The following is a 16,085-nucleotide window of genomic DNA, read 5'->3' on the forward strand; positions in this document are numbered from 1 at the left end:
TTTTTATTTTTTTACATTCTTTTCAACGGAGTTGGAAGATATCTACAAATTATTTTTAATTCAATTTATTGATACTTTTATAATTATTTATATACTTAATTGTCATAATGTATAATTTTTGTATTTCTTTAATTGTTTTAAACTATTATTGAGTTCTGCTCCTGGACAACGGATTTTACAGGCATCATCCACCGACTACAATGTTTGAAATAAAAAAATATTCAGCAAACACCAGGAAAACATACATTGTTGTGCTCACATGACCCAGGTTAGTTTAGTCAGATATTTGAAAAAATTACATTTTGTGTATATTTTATTCAGATTTTGTGCTTTATCCATATTCATGTTTTGTCCCTATTCTCAAGAATCACTGGTTTTTGATTTTGATTATTTTTAATGAATGCATTAGCTTTCTGTTTGCGCAACAGTATCAACTTATGCTTGACGTAAGTTTATTTGTTTGAATATCGCGGTATGACTGTTCAGTACAGGGGTGCTCAAGTCCAGTCCTTGAGAGCTGCTATCCTGCAACTTTCAGATGCTTCCCTGCTCCAATTAACACACCTGAATCAAATGAAAGGCTGGTTAGCAGGTCCATTCAGAGATGATCCTGGTCTGTTGGAGTAAAGATGCATCGAAAAGTTGCAGGACCTCTCGAGGACTTGACGTGAGCACCCTTGGTTATTATTTTTGTTAGCAGCTAAAGCTAGCCAAGCAGGTGTAGCACGGGGTGTCGGTGGTTAAACAAACATTAAAACTGTCAGAAAGGCAGTTTGAGTGAACATTATTTAGCTGCGGAGTCGTTTTCTTGAAGTTTCCGGCTATAGACGGCATAATGGGGAGAGTGGCTGTGCTGGACCGGTGGTTTGATCTATGCGTTCAAAGCTAAGCCAAAATGTTTTTGTCTCTATAAATAATAATTATAATAAATAATGACATTGGCTGCCTCTTTTTTCTTCATTAGTACTTCATGTTGGTGACTGAAGCCTGTTATGATGACTTCAACACATTTCTTCTGACAGGTTGGTAGAAGAAATCCTCTCCAGAATGTTTCTATAAGCTGACTAATTTCTATAATGCCTAATGTCTGAGTTGTGTTCATGGTAATTTTTTCTGACATTTTTATGCTTTATGTTGTAGGTGGTAAGAAATGCTCTCCAGGGTAAACCGGGTGGACAAAGTATGTTGTTGGGTCTGGTTAGTTTTGCTCACTTCTCTTTAAAATCTGTATTTTTTTTATCCTAATGTGTCTCCTATTTATCCTGTTGTTCCTCCAGGCTGGGAAAACCAGGCATTCTTCCGTTGGTTCATGTGCTTCGTCCTACATCCAAAGGCCACAAGAAGAATCCAAAACAGCTCATGTCAAACTGTGGACCATGTTTTCAGATATGTGCAGGTATGTGGTTATTCTAATGATTCTGCTTTGTAGAAGCACTTTCTTATTGTCTTTGTTTGCTATCTGAATGTAGCTGTGCTACTACATATATTTAATAATTTTTATTATTTGTCAAAGATGCAAGCTAGCTTTGAAACCTTCCTCATTGCCGTGCAACCAGGACAGCTCGTCCTCCTGCATGTTGGTGAAAACAAGAGCAGCACCCAAGACACTTCACAAGATCATCCAAGGTAGCTTTTGATGAACTTTGAAAGCACACTTCTCATTCAACTTCTGTACGTCTGTAAATTAATCCAGCCTACAGTTTTCAACAATGATGTGACTTGCACGACAATTGAGGAGTTTAAGATCCTTGCTTTTACTTTACCTGGCAGAGTGGACACTCTTTATTATGATGATCATTTAAATGCATACTGTATCAATAAGAGGATTTGTTTTATGTTCTTCCAATTAAGGACTTGGTTTATTACAGTCCCTGTGGCAAGCAGTTTTCTGCATGGTCAGCATTGAAGGCCATATTGTCTTTGAGAGGGTCCAGCCAACATTCCAGACAGCACAGTGTTGTCCATCTTCATCTTCAGCCTCCAATGAGGCAGCCAAGACTGCTTCATTCAACGGTAAAACCATTCCTGTATATTTTTTCTTTTTTTAAAATGACATGGTTTTAAAGTACTAAAGCAAGTTATGATTGACATTTGGCAAAGGTGGTGATGTTTTCTCTTTATGTAATAAAAACAGCTTTATTTATATATTGTACCAGCTGTATTCAAAATGCCTCACCATTTGTATTCTCAGGAATTTTCCCATTTTTAATTTTGTTTTTTAGTCGCTTCATTGGGATTAACCCAGAAAGGGGCACAAAAACCGGTCATGGGAAGATGGTATCCAAAAACACAAGAAAGACCATTCAAAAGAAAAAGTGACGGTCAATGTTCAGGTTTCCACCTTCATCAAAAACATGATGGACTTTGAGTGGCATCTCATTCAGGTTAGTTGTTGTTTTCTTTTCTTTGAAATCTTTCTGTTTCCATATTATTTAGGATCTAAATTGTATTGTCTTTTTTCCATGTTGGACGGTGCCTTCATCTGCATCTAATAAAGTAAGTGCCACTTGGACTCTTGAAAACCATTAATAGTTCACATTTTAAAACCCTGTTAGAATTCCACATTATTTCAGCCATGTTGAATTTTAGGTTTTGGAAGTAATTTTTCTTTGATTTGTTTAGTGATACCCAAAGCATGGATATTTCTTTAAGAACTGTGTTTTTATGTTCATAAGATTGTAAAAATTAATGAGTTAAACCCAGTTTATGTCACTGTAAACTGAAAGTCTTCAATTTTTATTCCAGTGTTGGTGAAACTATGTATGGACTTTGAAGGCCTATTTTTTACCAGTTCTCTGAGGAATGGTTTTGTGTTCATTTTGAATGTTTGAATATACTGGAAATATATGTGGTTTGGTGCCTTTAAATAAAAATTCTGTTCTGACGGTTACTTATCACATCCTCTTCTGTGTTATGTGAAGTTCTGATTATGCATTTTAGAACCGCATCAATTGTAGCACTTCTAAGAAGCTTACACTGGGTTAGGTATTAATGTTCTATCATAAAACTAAGACTGTACTAATATGTTTTTAGACTTAACTTTAATCAGTCAAACCGATTTGCTCAGGGAATATATTAAATATTTGAGTGAACCAAAATATTACAACTAGATGTTACCTGACTTAATATATGTGTTTAACTGTCATTTGGGAAAGCCCAAATGAGTCAGGTGTTCTAAACCTGGACCAGCTGGCAGCAGGCGAGGGGAGCTGGGTGTTAATACAGCGGGAGCAGACGGCTCCGAAAACGTTGGACAGATATTGCAATTAGGTGACGCACTGATGAACCGAGCAGAAATGTGAGATTTGTACATCTACATTCTCGCCTATAAACATTGTTTAAATCATGTTGTGTCACGGTTGCTAAGCAACATAACCCGAGGTGGAGGCTAGGCAGCTAGCTGCAGCTTCTCTCTGCAATGCTCTGCCTTCGCAGGACCCCACTTCCGTAGACTGGGTCGTTTCTCAAGCACATAAGCTTGAAAGGATGAAAGACCCTGAACTCAGACACAAAGCTCTAGTGGTCTGGAACACTTATTTTTCTATATTTTTTACATGTATTTTTTGTTTGCGTCTTTTCTTTGTTGCATTTGTTTTTTTTGTTTGCTGTGCGTTTGCACCTGTCGGCCACCGTAGTATTTTAACGATTCTGTATTTTACTTCTGCTGGGCTCCATATGGTTATGTGTATTTGTTATAAGTTGCATTGTGATCACTGTTATGTGTAGAGTGTTATGGGGTTCCCCTGTCTGACTGCTGACTCCCACTCACATGTGGTGGACCTGTCATTTGGGCGGGGAATCAGGGGAGCGGGAGGACCCGGACAGATGCTGACAGAACACCGGAAGAGCGGAGAGTTCAGTGTGTTTTTAGCAGTGAAGCTATTCAGTTGAGTGTAACGGTTTGTTAGAGGCACAGCTGCTCGCTCTTATTTCTAATAAACCCTGTTGGCGGTACTACGTCTGCGGTGTGTTGGCGTCATTACAGTATTTACTTACAGTACACCACTTTAAAAGATAATTACAGGATTGAAAAGGTAAATGTCCAGTTAAATACTGGTAGCTACAGACGCCAGCTTTTTTTTTTATTTTTTTACCGTTTTTCTGAAAGGACGGTAAAAAAAAAAAAACCTGGCGTCTGTAGCTACCAGTATTTTTTTTATTTTATCGTTCTTTCAGAAAAACGGTAGATTACCGTTCTTTCGAAAGAACGCTAAACTTCTGGCAGCTATAGACGCCAGTATTTTACCGTTCTGTGAAAGAACTGTAATCTACCTTCAAGATTAATTACAGTACAGCAACTGTGGATTTACAGTAAACTTCTGGCGTCTATAGCTGCCAGTATGTTACTGTAAATTTACAGGATTATTTTTTAGAGTGTGGTCCTTAGCATAACATGCAAAGCATACTGAAATAAATCAAATATGTTAAATCAATTATGGTTGTAATGAGTCACAGAGCAATCATAGAAAAATTCACTTTATTGCTACAAGTGTGGGCCATCGCTTGAATTTGATGAATTCAGGTTTTCCAATAACTTCCATGTCGACTGGTGTATAAAATCCACCACTGAGTGTGTTTGTAGAAGAGTGTGCTTCTACAAACATTTGTAAAAGAATGAGTTGCTCACAGAACCTCTGTAAATTCAAACATAGCATAAAAGGATGTAACTTATGTCGATGGAGATACCGAAATGCAGAGTGCACAGAGGTCACCATTTTCTCTAGAGACATTATTTCAGACCCCCAAACTTCATGTGGGGTTCTGAAGAACTAACCTGACCTTTATGGAATTGATTTTAATGACCAAGTAGCTACACCCAACATCCACCTTATTCCTATATTTCAGGGGTGGCCAAGTCCAGTCCTCGAGAGCCACCATCCTGCAACTTTCAGATGCATCCCTGCTTCAACACTCCTGAATCAAATGAATGGCTCGTTATCAGGCCTTTGTAGAGCTGATCCTGGTCTGTTGGAGTAAGGATACTTCTAAAACTTGCAGGATGGTAGCTCTCGAGGACTGGACTTGGCCACCCCTGCTATATTTCATTTTGTGTTATAGAAATTCTTGCTGATTATCATTACTCATCCTTGTAATAGCAGAACCCCCGCCCCCCCAACCACAGAAATAGTTTGGCTGCAGAGAAAGCTTCTGACTTTAATTTTATCATTCTGCCCCAGTGCTGGACTAAATGCCCGGTTCACTACAGGCAGCCTGAGTCGGTCCCACCGCAGTGGGTCAGAATCAGATATCCTGATATAGAGTAACGGAACCGGCTGTCACTGTGATCCACTTCAAAGTCCTGGTACCGCCTGCTCACTGTTCACTCTCTGCTTCTCCTTAACCTGATGTTACTACCAGGCAGTTTGCCCCACTGCTGACAGGATCTGGGCTGGAGGTGAGTGGCTGTGAATAGTAGTTATTACTGCAGAACCTCAAGAGATGCGCAGCAGAGCGACTGTAGACCTTCATGCAGGGCCGGCGCTAGACTTTTTTGTTCCCCATCATTTTGACCGACAGCATTTAAAAAAAAAACAAAAAAAAAACCCTCGGTCATGTTCTATTTTTACCCGTCAAATTATAATCATATTAACATCGGCTATTGTGGCGCATTTTTATGCGGTTTAGTAAATATTCACCCAGTTGAGCCGTGAATCCAGATCCCATCACACATAAAGCAGATAAATGCATCTAACTTTTTCTCCATAGTGACTCAAACCACTGACTGTGGCCCCAATAACTTATAATAAATGAAACGACTCCTCTTAAATTACCAGCACTTCACCTGCTGCGGTCTGAACGCACAGCTTCACAAATTCCTCCTGGTTCGCATCTACAGAGAAATCTGTGCTGGTTCATTGGTTCATTGGATCTGTCTGATCCAAACCGATCAATTGAACTCTACGAGCTTTTTACCCTATGCGGCCGGGGAGTGCGCTTTTACGAGGATCTTTTTGCGTGGTTTCACGTCTCCGTCTGCTGAGCTTCTGAGCGCCGCTCTCCTTCTGGGCGTAGGGATATTGTCTTTTAACTCCATTTGTTGTTTATTTCTTCGCAGCGGCGGAGCCGCGTCCGTATTTAATATGCAGCGGACTGCGCATGTTACGGTCTAAATAATTTCTGTACCATTATTTATTTCCTCAAGAAAAACTGCCACAATATGTTGTGGCAGTTTTTCATAACCTTTCATACCCTTCATAACCAGTGACGTGCGGTCAGTGGCTCACCTCTCGCTAACTGCCCTGGCTGCCGTTCTATTGGAGCATGTTCCTGTCTGTCGCGAATAAAATGGTTAAAAAAACCAAAAACATTTAATATATGAACTAATTTTCCATAATTTAGCTTATGTATACTGCTCAAAAAAATAAAGGGAACATTTCACGTTAATTGTGTGTGTGGCTCCAAATCCAGGCCTCCATTGGTTAATAAATTTGATTTCCATTGATGATTTTTGTGTGATTTTGTTGTCAGCTCATTCAACTTTGTACAGAACAAAGTATTCAATGATAATATTTCATTCATTCAGATCTAGGATGTGTTATTTGAGTGTTCCCTTTATTTTTTTGAGCAGTGTATATAATGTACAGTGTTTTTGTCACCAACTTTGTGTGTGTATCGTGTTATGAACGGAATCGGTGAGGGCAGCCTTGGCCGAGTCCAACTCTCACGGGAAACAAGTCCGACTTACTGCCGGCAATGTGGACCAGACAGGGGCGTCATATAGAGGGGGAGTTAGGACAATTCCAAGGGCTCCTCCTGACCGACAGGGGGGCTCCCCACAAAATAGTTTTTTATTTTTTTTTTTGTTTTTTTCATAGAAATAGAAAAAATTTGGGGCCCTGTCTATTACAAAATTAGTCCTATTCGGTTTTTAAAAATTGTTTTTAGCAGTAAAAATTAAATGTTGCCTCTCCCAGACAAAAAAGCACACATCTATATTTGCCCTGAACCCCTTTGGAGCTGCAATAAATGGTTTGTTCCTGCTTAGCACGCTTGACGATGATGGTGTTCAGCAGCAGTAAAAACAAGACCAGAACCACTATGGAAGTTACTGTGCTGCCAAGAAAAATTATAAAGTCAGGTTTTCAAAAAAAGTAGAGAGAAAAAGACAAGAGTTTCGGTTTGTAACCCAGTTTTTCTCCAAGAGATTGTCAACCAGTTAGCACACTTAGCTTAGCTACAGACTACTGTTTCCCTCCACTTAATTTAATGAATTAAGGGGAAAAGAAGTTACCAACATATTCATATATATTAACTTGTCCCTGTACGTTTTACCACACTTAACAGCAGATGAGCCAGTCAGCAGCAGTTATAACCACCATACCAGCATAAACCCCTTACCCCCGTCCAGGGGCGCCGCCAGAAATCTTGGGCCCCCTGACAAAAAATTAGATTGGGCCCCCCACGCAGCTCCTTTTACAATTTGTTTGAGTCTATTTGACCCATAAAAAGCATCACAATTTTAAAGGCCTGCATCTGCCTTGCTTTCTTTGGTTCAATTCTGATAATTAGCACAATATTTACTGCTCATGAATTTAACATCCTACAGTCCACATCCAGAATTAAGCAAGTAGGTTGCTTAATTTTTTTCTATTAGTTTTAGATACTGAAATGTCTCCCCATGAGCAACAGTCAAAAGCAAAATGCAACTTTACATAGCAAAGCAATCCAGACTTCTCAAAAATCCTATGTAGTTGCATTTTATTCAAGCTGCAGTACATAACTTTAATAAAAAATATGTTTTCTCCATATTTGTTAAAGCTGTCATGATATCATAGCAGTTTGTTATGAGACAGATAATCTGTGAAAACAATCAATCTCCTCCATCTCCTTCCTGAATTACTATTACTGGTTAAAGTAATGCACCGTTCTGACCAAAACAACCAATCAGAACTAGTAGGAGGGTCTTAGTGCTGTCAATTATCCTCATTCACTCACTGCTAAATGTGCTAATGGTGGAGAAACAACTTATCATTACAAGAAACCGTTTATCTGCCATCATTGGTAGCTATGCTAACTAAACTGAGCATTCACAGTTTGAATCTGCACAGCTCTGTGCTATGCTAGCTGCAGCACGGCACAAATCAAGGGCGAGGAAGGATGAGAAGCACCAAACGAGATTGTGATTGACAGCACTAAAACTCTCCTGCCACTGACTGGTTGTTTCTAGAGACCCATGAGAGAGGCAGAGGAAATAGATTTTTAGCAGATTACCTCTCAGACCATACTGTCACAACATAATGACAGTTTTAACAAAGATGTGAAAATAATATTTATATAAAAGTTACATACTGGAGCTTTAAATTCACTCAAGAGAGGACGGGTCAGGAGGGACGTGTGTTATAACTGCTGCTGACTGACTCACCTGTTGTTAATTGGTAAGGTACAGGGAACAAAGTTAAATATATGAATATGTTGGTAATTTTTTTTCCTTAATTCATAAAATGCTAGTGAAATGGAGGCAAACAGCAGTCTGTAGCTAAACTAACTCAGCTAAATGGTTGATAATCTCACACAGTCTACCCACCTCGGAGAAAAACTAGGTTATAAATCAACACTCTTGCCTTTCTCTCTCTCTCTCTCTCTCTATTTTGTTTTTGAAAACCTGATTTTATAGCTTTTCTTAGCAGCATAGTAACTGACAGTCGTTCGTGGCTGCAGCTTCTACTGACTGCAGCTGAACAGCGTCACTCTCAAGCGCTCCAAACAGGAAGGAACCATTTAAAGCACATAGTGGGGCTTCAGGGCAAAAACGGATGTGTGTTTTTTGGTCTGGGAAGTGTAACATTAAATTTTTACTGTTAAAAACAACCTTTGAGAATACAATATGATTAATTTTGTATTTGACAGGACCCTGATGTTTTTATTTTATTTCTATGAACAAAAGATAAATAATGAAATTGTGGAGGTCCCCCCGCCTCTGCCCCCGTCCCAGTGATAAAGGTGAGCAACACTGTATTCAATAACAGCTAGTTAGCATCATTCCATTGAGTCTGTAGGGGATTTCTCTGTGTCTGTGCTCTTCTTACAATTACACAACAAAAACAATACATTTATTACTGACAGAAATTCAAACAATCTTTATATAGTGATGATAAAAACAGCCTACTGTCTGGACTGGAAGCAGTCCAAATAGTTTTACCTAAACTTGCATTTAAATTGCAAATATCTGTTACCACGTCCCTCCTGACCTGTCCTCTCCAAGCTGCAGTATGTAAGTTTATATAAAAAATTCCCTTCTCACCCTCCGCGGGTGGTCTCTTTCATCCTCTGAGCTCGGGTCCTCTACCAGAGGCCTGGGAGCTTGAGGTTTCTCCTCCAGTATCTTGGCTGTGCCTAGAACTGCACATTTCTGGACTGAGATGTCTGATGTTGTTCCTGGGATCTGTTTGAGCCACTGCTCCAGTTTGGGGGTGACTGCCCCGAGGGCCCCGATGACCACAGGCACCACTGTGGTCTTCACCTTCCAGGCCTTCTCCAGTTCCTCTCTGAGGCCCTGGTATTTCTCCAGTTATATATACATGTTGTGAAAATATGACATGAGAGATAATCTGTGAAAAATGTATTTCCTCTGCCTTCTCCCAGTGCTATCTAGAAACAACAACAGAAGCAGGAGGCGAGTTTTAGTGCTGTAAATCACAGTCTCATGTGGCTGCTCATCTTTCCTCCCACTTGCTCTGTGCTATGCTGCAGCTAGCACAGCCTGCTGTGAATGCTCTGTCTAGCTAACATAGTTACCATTGATGGCAGATAAATGGTTTTCCTGTACCGATAAGTTGTTTCTCCGCCATTAGTACAGCAGTGAGTGACCTCCTCCTAGTTCTGATTGGCTGTTTTTGGCCAGACCGTAGCATTACTTTAGCTAGCAATAGTAGTTTAGGGAGGAAATGGAAGAGATTGATTTTTTTCACAGATTTTCTGTCTCATAATAAACTGTCACAACATGGTGACAACTTTAACAAATATAGAGAAAACATATTTTTTATTAAAGTTATATACTGCAGCTTGAATGAAATGCAACTGCATTTATTTATATTTTTGTATGTTGCCTATGACTGTTGCTCATGGGGAGAGACCTTTCAGGAAGCTAAAACTAATAAAAAATGTAAGCAACCTATTTGCATACAGCATGTGGACTGTTGCATGTAAAGTTCATTAGCAGTAAATATTGTGCTAGTATCCAAAGAATGCAGGGCAGTTGCAAGCCTTTAAATTTTGAGGTCTTTTATGGGTCAAATAGACACAAGAAATTGTAGCAGCAGTGGGGCCCCAATTTAATTTTTTGTCATGGGGCCCAAGATTTCTGGTGGCACCCCTGGGACCAGACTCTGGCATTGGACAGAGACCTAACAGCCCATATCAAAGAGCCTTGTACCCTATACTCCTGGAGAACCTCCCACAGTGCTCACAGAGGGACACAGTCGAACACCTTCTCCAAGTCCACAAAACACATGTAGACCAGTTGGGTGAACTCCCACACACCCTCCAGGACCCTGCTGAGGGTGCAGAGCTGGCCCAGCGTTCCACGACCAGGACCAAAACCACACTGCTCTTCCTGAATCCGAGGTTTGACTATCCAACAGAACCTCCTCTCTGGAACACCTGAATAGACCTTGCCAGGGAGGCTTAAGAGTGTGATCCCACTGTAAATTAGATCACACACTCTGGTCCCCCTTTTTGAATAGGGGGACCACCACCATGGTCTGCTAATCCAGAGGAACTGCCCCCGATGTCCATGCAATGTTGCAGAGTTGCACCAACCAACACAACCCTGCAGGATCCAGAGCCTTAAGAAACTCAGGGCGAATCTTATCCACCCCAATCTTGCCGTTGAGGAGCTCTTTGACCACCTCTGTGACCTCACCCCCAGAGATTGAAGAGTCGCTAGGCTCTGCTTCCTCAACACTTCCTACAGCATGTTGATGGGATTGAGGAGGTCTTCAAAGTATTCTGCCCACTGGCCCACAATGTCCCAAGTCAAGGTCAACAGCACACCATCCCCGGTATAAACAGTGCTGGTGCTGTACTGCTTTTCAATCCTGAGATGCTGGATGGTGGACCAGAATTGCCTCAAAACCGTGCAGAAGTCTTTCTCCATGGCCTCTCCAAACTCCTCCCACACCTGAGTTTTTGCCTCAGCAACTACCTAAGCCGACTGCTGGTAGCCATCAAATACAACATTAAGCCTAAAAACATACTACTGCAACAGGCTGAATGTTGTTCTTTATGTGGGAAATATTTGAGTGTTTTTTTGGTGTTGAATTATAAGACATAAAATAGCATTGTTGTTGGTTGCTCTGACAACGAGTCCGTGAGTTGGCTGATACAGAGAGCGAGAAATAAGTGGTTTTGAGTTCCCTTTGCTGTGGAGCACAGCACAAAATTAGTAATACCTACATTTCCAAGTTAAAGCTCCGTCTCACAGGGGACTCTGCCAGACGTTCCCAGCAGACCCTCACAACACATTTGGCCCTGCCAGGTCTGACCAGCATCCTCCCCCACCACCAGAGCCAACTCACCACCAGGTAGTGGTCAGCGGACAGCTCCGCACCTCTCTTCACCTGAGTGTCCAAGACATACGGCCACAGAACAGATGAAACAACGATAAATCGATCATTAAACTGCGACCTAGAGTGTCCTGGCACCAATTGCACATATATACGCCCCTATGCCTGAACATGGTGTTCGTTGTGGACAATCCATGATGGGCACAGAAGTCCAACAACAGAACACCAGTTGGGTTCAGATCAGGGAGTCCATTCCTCCCAACTACACACCTCTAGGTCCCACTGTCATTGCCTATGTGAGCTTGAGCAGTTAGATTTTAAAAATCTAATTTGACCTTATGTTACAAATTGAACTGTATGGAATTTATTAAAGCACAATGACATGGCTTTAAAATAACTAAATGTTTCAATATGGCCAAAATTAAAACATAAGGATTTATTTTGGATTTTATACATTTATATATTTTATAAATTTAATTTGGATTTTATATATAGACACTTCATATAGACACCACTGAAGTCAGTGGTGAGACCTAACCGCACATTACTAGTTACCAGCATTCTTGAAGGCAGTTTTATCTATAACAGGGTAGAAGTAAAAAACTCTGACAAGTATTGATGGGCAGAAGATTCACTGACTTGTCATTATCGTGGGGTGTTTGAATTTTGCAGTCCGTCTGTGTGTGTGTTTTTTTTTTTTAATTATTTTCTTGTTAATTCATTTTCAGCCTAGGTCTCGCTATTGCAGTTCATTCCTTCATATTCAGAAGGAATATTCTTGCACTTTCTTTGATTAGTGTTCAGGCTTCTCCTATTGTTCACTTTCTCCTCAGCTTCCTCTCATGTTCATTAGTCTCCTTTTCATTAGTATACCTGGCTTTAGGGCTCTCTGCCTTATGCTTAACCTGCCTGTTTCTAGTCCTGTATTCCTTGGTGCCTCAGAGAGTTTTGCATTTATTTATTAATTTAATTATCTTGATTTCATCTCCTGCCTCTGACTCTGCATGCACTCTGGATCCAACAACACTCCATGTAGCATTGAGTTGCTTTGGAATTGAGTCGCTGTGGAAAATACTAGAAGTTAATCGTTAGTGTGTTTTAAATCACACAAGATGGATTATCCAGTATTAAAAGCTTGTTGTATGTGACAGAAAATCTACCTTGGAGAATCTTGTTGTTTTTTCACATTTTCAATTATGTAGATATGAGAGAGAACTTCAGGTTTTTATTGAAGCATAACAGTTATATTTTAGGACAAACTAATTTAAGTTAATGAAGAAAGTAAAAAAAAACATTGTTACATTATATTTCTCAATGTGGAATACAAATTGGCTATAATCAATACGAGTAGGTCAGAGCTTTACAAAACTAGTGATTGGATATTGAATATGTTTGAGTTCCTTGTTGTCCTTACTTTACTTTTTACTTGCTGCTCAAGTGTTAAACTCACCTCAAACAAACTAAGATCCATTGCTGAAGCACTTGTGTTTACTTCCATATGGAAAGTCTCCATGGCACCTGGTGCGGCTCCATCCACAGAGAGCTGAGATCCAGCCAGGGTCTTTCTTTCACTCAGACGCCTCTGGAGTAGAATGTATGCCAGCAAGCTATCTGACAGTGAGCGATACAAGCTCTCCAATCGATTATTTGTCAAATAATCCAGGATGTTGAGACCATTCTCACAGAAGAGACGCACAAACTGGGGCTTATTATTGATCAAAGCATCTGTCATGGAGTCCTCAAGGTCCTCATACTGAAAGTGAAAAAAAAGTCAAACAATAATGTTTATAACAGTGTTTTTCAAACATTTTCAGGCAGAGGATCACTTAACCCATTGAGTAAACACTCACAGACCACCTAACTAGAAATTTCCTTGCAATAACACATCTTAACACGTACAACCTGAAATGAAAACATTAACACACTTCTCGTTGTTTTCTGTCTTCATCTGATAAGGTCCAGATAAAATTCTTATCTGTACCTTATCAGATATTTAGATATTTGAACATAACATTTGAGAACCCCTGAGCAAGGTGTTTGAAACTAGAGCCAAACTACAACTCTGGGGTTCCAACAGAGTATAAGCAAAAAATACCTTCCACTGTATGTCTCCATTGAAGAGCTCAGCTTTTGCAGTGTCTATTCGATTCCAGGCCACAGCCAGTTTTAGCTCCTCTGTGCACTCACTGGCCATACTGCTCAAACGTTTACTAGCTTAACACAAACACAGTAGACAAACAACATCAGAGTGATAGAAATGATAAAAATACATTGCCTTAGTTTTGCATAATCATTTAAATGATAGAATACATGAGGACTATCATCTTTAAAATAATCTTCATGCGACATAAAATAAAAACAAAGTGTGTAATCTTTATAAAATTAGATTGCACTGAATTTCAGACCATGGTAAGGATTCTACCAAAAGCATTTTGCCCCAGACTAGTTCATGACAGTGGATGTGGTCGCTTGGCACCCTAGATGGGTTGAGGCTGGTAAGGTTGGTAAATTATCCAGATTTGAATAAAATTATACTACCTTGATGATTTCTTCATCAAGTGATAAATCAGTGTGGACAATATGTGACCAACATTGTCAAAATTAATTGCCACATATGTTATATGAGGCCGTAATGGAATAATATAGAGTAATAATTGGTATTGATTCAAAATAAATATAATATTGGTATTGATAATGATAGTATGATAATGATAATGATAGTATGGTAATCTGTCCAGGTTGTACCCTGGTGCTGGTGCCTTATGATGGGTAAATCATGAAAATCTCAAAAATAATACTGGTTGAACAGAAAAATAAAACAAATGTGGTTTTTTGAGCAGAAGACGTTTCTCTTCAAAGACTTATCTTATTTAATGGCTTTAATTAGGTTTGGTTTTAGGTCTGTTTTGCAAGAAGATTATGTTGGCATCAATGACTGAAGCTCTTCTAATTATTAAAATTTTTACATTCCTTGAAGTCGCTACAAGGTGAGGTGGAGTAGCAACCATTTTCATTTACATTTACTGATTAATCACAAGCCTATTAATAGCTAGTTATTTTAAACATCTAAATTTTTGTTTTCTTTATCTAAATTGTACCAAAATCACTTCTGCTCATTGCTTTGTATTATCCACCAGAGACTTACTCTTATCTTTTGGATCAAATTTGGATCAGATTTTTTTTTTTTTATTATTTAGTGTTGAATACAGATAAGGCCATTGTAATTGAGGATTTTATACAAATCCTGAAAAATACAGAAATTGATAACCTTATCATAAAACATTATGTAATAGCACCACAATATGTAGTAATGTAATATAATAAATACATTGTTATAACTGCAATATTGGTGCAAATGTAAAAAATCCTTGAGTGCATTTTGCAATACTTTCTGGCACATATGTAATAATATAAAAAAAATTGAGACGATTATTGCAAAATGTGAAGGTAACACTTCTTTAAAAATATGATAATACATTAATGTGGTGCATCAGTTAAACGATCGCAAATTGTTTGCATTCATTCTAATTATTATACAATTGAAACCAGATATTTACATACACTGAATAAAAAGACAGACATTTTTTCTCTCACTCTAAAGTAAAATCTGACCAAAACCCTTCATGTTTTATGTCAGAATTACCACATTTTTTTGGTTCAATGCCAGAAAACTTGGTGAGAACATTTTTAGAATTTTCTGGTAATTTTCCTCAATTTCAAAGGTTTACATACATTTGGTCAGTATTCGGGATAACTGTCTTTTAAAATGTTAATTTGGTGCCCTTTCATAAGATTAATTTAGATAAAGCTTTTTCTTTTCTTTTCTTTTCACTGTCCCTCAAGATATGGTGTTACAGCCTATTTTTCATATATCTGAAAGAGGTTCCAAATACTTGGTCATCTTTATTAGTTCTGACTTATTCTCATCTAACTACTCCTCCCTACTTCTGAAAATTAAGAACGATTTGTTGAAAAGACCCCTTTGATCTTACCATAGCAGTCTTATTACTATAGATTATTGTGATTTTCATTTAGAAGTGTTGACCTCTCACTGTCTGTGTTAAAACTTCAGACTGCTGTGTTGAAGACTTTCTCACACTGATAACAGCCCTCCGCCCTTGAGAGAAATCGCTCCCAAGGGAAAAGACGAGATGACCTTGCATGTGTAGAACTTGCTGATAACTTGTCTCTTCTATCTCTCCCTTCTCTGAAAATAAAAGATGAGCTCAAACTGGAAGTTACCAGAGCACGCGGTGGGCAGCTCACTGTAGCGGTCCGCTGCATCTTCTCCTTTCATGAAAGCTTGGTAAAAACTCACAGAAGTTGTCTGTGGTTCTTTTTACGTAGGTTGTCAAAAAATATCTATCAGCACGCCCTACTTTTCAGTTTTTTATTTGTTAAAAAAGTTTAAAATATCCAATAAATTTCGTTCCACCTCACGATTGTGTCCCACGTTTTGATTCTTCACAAAATAAAATTTTTAGATGTTGATGTTTGAAGCTTGAAAAATGGCATAAGGTTGAAAAGTTCAAGGCGCCGAATACTTTTGCAAGGCACTGCATATATATATATATATATATA

General features: G+C 39.0%; 1 protein-coding gene and 1 long non-coding RNA gene across 5 annotated transcripts in view; one reads left to right on the forward strand and one right to left on the reverse strand.

Annotated features, from left to right (window-relative positions):
• LOC103156809 (transient receptor potential cation channel subfamily M member 5-like) overlaps positions 1-14,033 on the reverse strand; it is a 52,170-nt gene extending 38,137 nt beyond the window's left edge. For 2 of the 3 annotated variants that reach the window (XM_007578988.2, XM_016664656.1), the window contains exons 1-2: positions 13,600-14,033; positions 12,955-13,257 (exon numbers count right to left, since the gene is read on the reverse strand). In XM_007578988.2, the coding sequence (XP_007579050.1) occupies positions 12,955-13,257; positions 13,600-13,698 (402 nt within the window). In that variant the 5' untranslated portion in view covers positions 13,699-14,033. The remainder of the gene's footprint in view (positions 1-12,954; positions 13,258-13,599) is intronic. The other variant, XM_007578989.2, reaches the window with a different exon arrangement.
• LOC103156808 (uncharacterized) lies at positions 351-2,894 on the forward strand. 2 transcript variants are annotated; one of them, XR_001659795.1, is made up of 3 exons: positions 351-1,396; positions 1,514-1,626; positions 1,852-2,894. It is a non-coding gene; the product is annotated as an uncharacterized LOC103156808 (long non-coding RNA). The 2 variants fall into 2 exon arrangements; XR_001659794.1 differs by having other exon boundaries at positions 351-1,626.
• Positions 14,034-16,085: the final 2,052 nt, after the last annotated feature.

Source organism: Poecilia formosa, unplaced genomic scaffold (assembly GCF_000485575.1).
Source record: "Poecilia formosa unplaced genomic scaffold, Poecilia_formosa-5.1.2 Scaffold503, whole genome shotgun sequence".
NCBI classification, from domain to species: Eukaryota; Metazoa; Chordata; class Actinopteri; order Cyprinodontiformes; family Poeciliidae; genus Poecilia; species Poecilia formosa.